This window comes from Nematolebias whitei, chromosome 3 (genome assembly GCF_014905685.2).
Source record: "Nematolebias whitei isolate Nwh7 chromosome 3, NemWhi1, whole genome shotgun sequence".
NCBI classification, from domain to species: Eukaryota; Metazoa; Chordata; class Actinopteri; order Cyprinodontiformes; family Rivulidae; genus Nematolebias; species Nematolebias whitei.
In genome coordinates, this window is record NC_056500.1 from 1,394,621 (window position 1) to 1,397,021 (window position 2,401).

The window sequence follows — 2,401 nt, forward strand, 5'->3', positions numbered from 1 at the left end:
CAAACCGTGTTTTGACACAATAATCCACCAAACCGTGTCTTGACACAATAATCCACCAAACCGTGTCCTGACTCAATAATCCACCAAACCGTGTCCTGACACAATAATCCACCAAACCCTGTCTTGACACAATAATCCACCAAACCGTGTCCTGACTCAATAATCCACCAAACCATGTCCTGACACAATAATCCACCAAACCGTGTCCTGACACAATAATCCACCAAACCGTGTTTTGACACAATAATCCACCAAACCGTGTCTTGACACAATAATCCACCAAACCGTGTCCTGACACAATAATCCACCAAACTGTGTCCTGACACAATAATCCAGGTACATGAATCTAACTCTATCAAGTCCTCTGGATGGATTCTTCTTTGTTGAAACGTTTAGTCTTTTATCTAAAGATTTCTTCAGTCTGAGGAGCTGCAAAAAACTCACTTGCAAAAAAAGTCAGTCTTATGAGCAGCACCTTCTCATAGTGGATCAACCAGTTTACTGGTGACATCCAGAACTAGCTGTTCACGTGTAAAAGGAGGACCATCAGCCTATGTGGTGTTTGTGCTGACACGTGTTTGAATCTTACCTAGCCTAGAGTTGTGCATTATGGGTAAACCTCTCTACTTTGGTTTCATCTGTCCAACAGACATTGTTCCAGAAGTGTTGTGCTTCACTCAGATGTAACTTTACAAACCCAAGTTGAGCTGCTCTGTTCTTTTTATACAGAGAAGAGCTATTGTCCTGAAATCCTTCCAAACACGACATATTTGTTCTGTCCTCTCCTAAATATCCTGCCATGAACTTTAACTTTGAAGCTGCTCAGTGACATGTTGCTTTGACTTGGTTGTTGTTTGCAATTTCTCTGAGCATTGCATGGTCTGACCTTAGGGTGAACTTGTTGGGTCATACATTTCTGGGAAGATTGGCAGCTGTCTCAAAAGTTGTTCCACTTATGAGTTTTCTTTATCTTCTCGAAAGCTAAACTCCAGAAAGTTTGGGATTGACCTTTAACCTTTCCCAGACTGATGGGCAGCAGCAGTTGTATCTCTGAAGTCATTGCTGCTGATGTCTTTCCTACTTGTCGTTGTGTTAACACACCTGTGTGTGATCAGTGGCAGTTGGCCTTCGATGGAAGCATCAACGGTGAACTTAGTTTCACACACAGAGCTGACGGGCTGTTTTTCTTTAATAAATAATCACATGGAATCGGTTGTTTTTCTACACTTAATGGTAAAACAGAGTAATGCAGGTTAATAACGGAGGTTAGTGTGTGACTTTCAGGATTCTTAGTGTTTTCAGAGAAGCTTTAAGGTGTTTTTCTGTGAAAGTAATGGTGCTATTGGAATGCTGCCAATTATCGTTGTGTTCTTCAGTGCAATGACAATAAGGATAAATTGAATTAACTAATTTTAGAACTTCCTAAAGACCAAATCATTTTTATTACATCCTGATAAAACCCTGAGAATTGAATAAGGGCGCACTTTGAATGATGCTATTGATTGCTGGACTGTATCAGTAACTGTAATATTTTCTCCCTGAAACTCACAGTCATGGATCTCCATCTCGAAGTGCGATGACGGCCTTCTCTTCATGCGGCTGTTGTTGACGACATCGAAGGTTCCCCCTGAAGGTCCCAGGTAGGAACTAGAGCAAAACATGAAATGTTAGAAATGCAGAGCAACAAGAATAATGTGGACAAAAAGACACGTCGTACCATCAGCCTCTTCACTATAAAGGTGCTGCTACTTGAATAAAATATGTGTTTTGTGTCTGCTGGACAAATAAGGAAACGGTAAATGATTATTACGGCTAAAAAATGACTCAGGATGAAGAAAGTTCTTCAAAGGAAAATCAAACGGATCAGTGATTTCTGCTGCTTTAGTTTGAAGAGAAAAAAATGGAGCATGGTCTTATTCAAAGAACTTACTGAATGATAGGAAAGCCACTGCACAAAATAAAAATATAAAAAAACAGTTCCACTTTTAAACAAGATGTTTTCTGATGGTCTGCAAGTTCTTTAACAATACCGTCTAAAAACTGCTGGGTTGCAGCCGTTGTGTCAGGAGTTCTGGTGTTTGACACAATGTTGGGTTAAAAGGTTCGAGCCAGTGGTTGAAGACGAGCTGGGTTGTTCTTCACACTCCACCATTTCAGAGCAGAAGTTAATGAAACTGGACCTCACTGGACGTTTGGATGTGATAAGTAAAGATAAGACGGTAACAACAACTTGGAAGATGCTCAACCACGTGGGCTTTGTTAATAACTTTACTTCACACTGGACAGTCTGGGTTCTTGAACAAAGATAGATGCTAATTATAATATTATAATATTATAATATTATGATATTATAATATGATATTATAATATTATATATTAAAATATGATATTATAATATTAT

General features: G+C 39.1%; 2 protein-coding genes across 2 annotated transcripts in view; one reads left to right on the forward strand and one right to left on the reverse strand.

Moving 5' to 3' along the window:
• The window catches only part of LOC119430355, a 25,528-nt gene that overhangs the window by 11,295 nt on the left and 11,832 nt on the right, over positions 1-2,401 (forward strand). The window lies entirely within an intron of this gene.
• lyl1 (LYL1 basic helix-loop-helix family member) overlaps positions 1-2,401 on the reverse strand; it is a 9,453-nt gene that overhangs the window by 2,291 nt on the left and 4,761 nt on the right. The window contains exon 2 of the mRNA XM_037697854.1: positions 1,550-1,647. Within this exon, the coding sequence (XP_037553782.1) occupies positions 1,550-1,647 (98 nt within the window). The remainder of the gene's footprint in view (positions 1-1,549; positions 1,648-2,401) is intronic.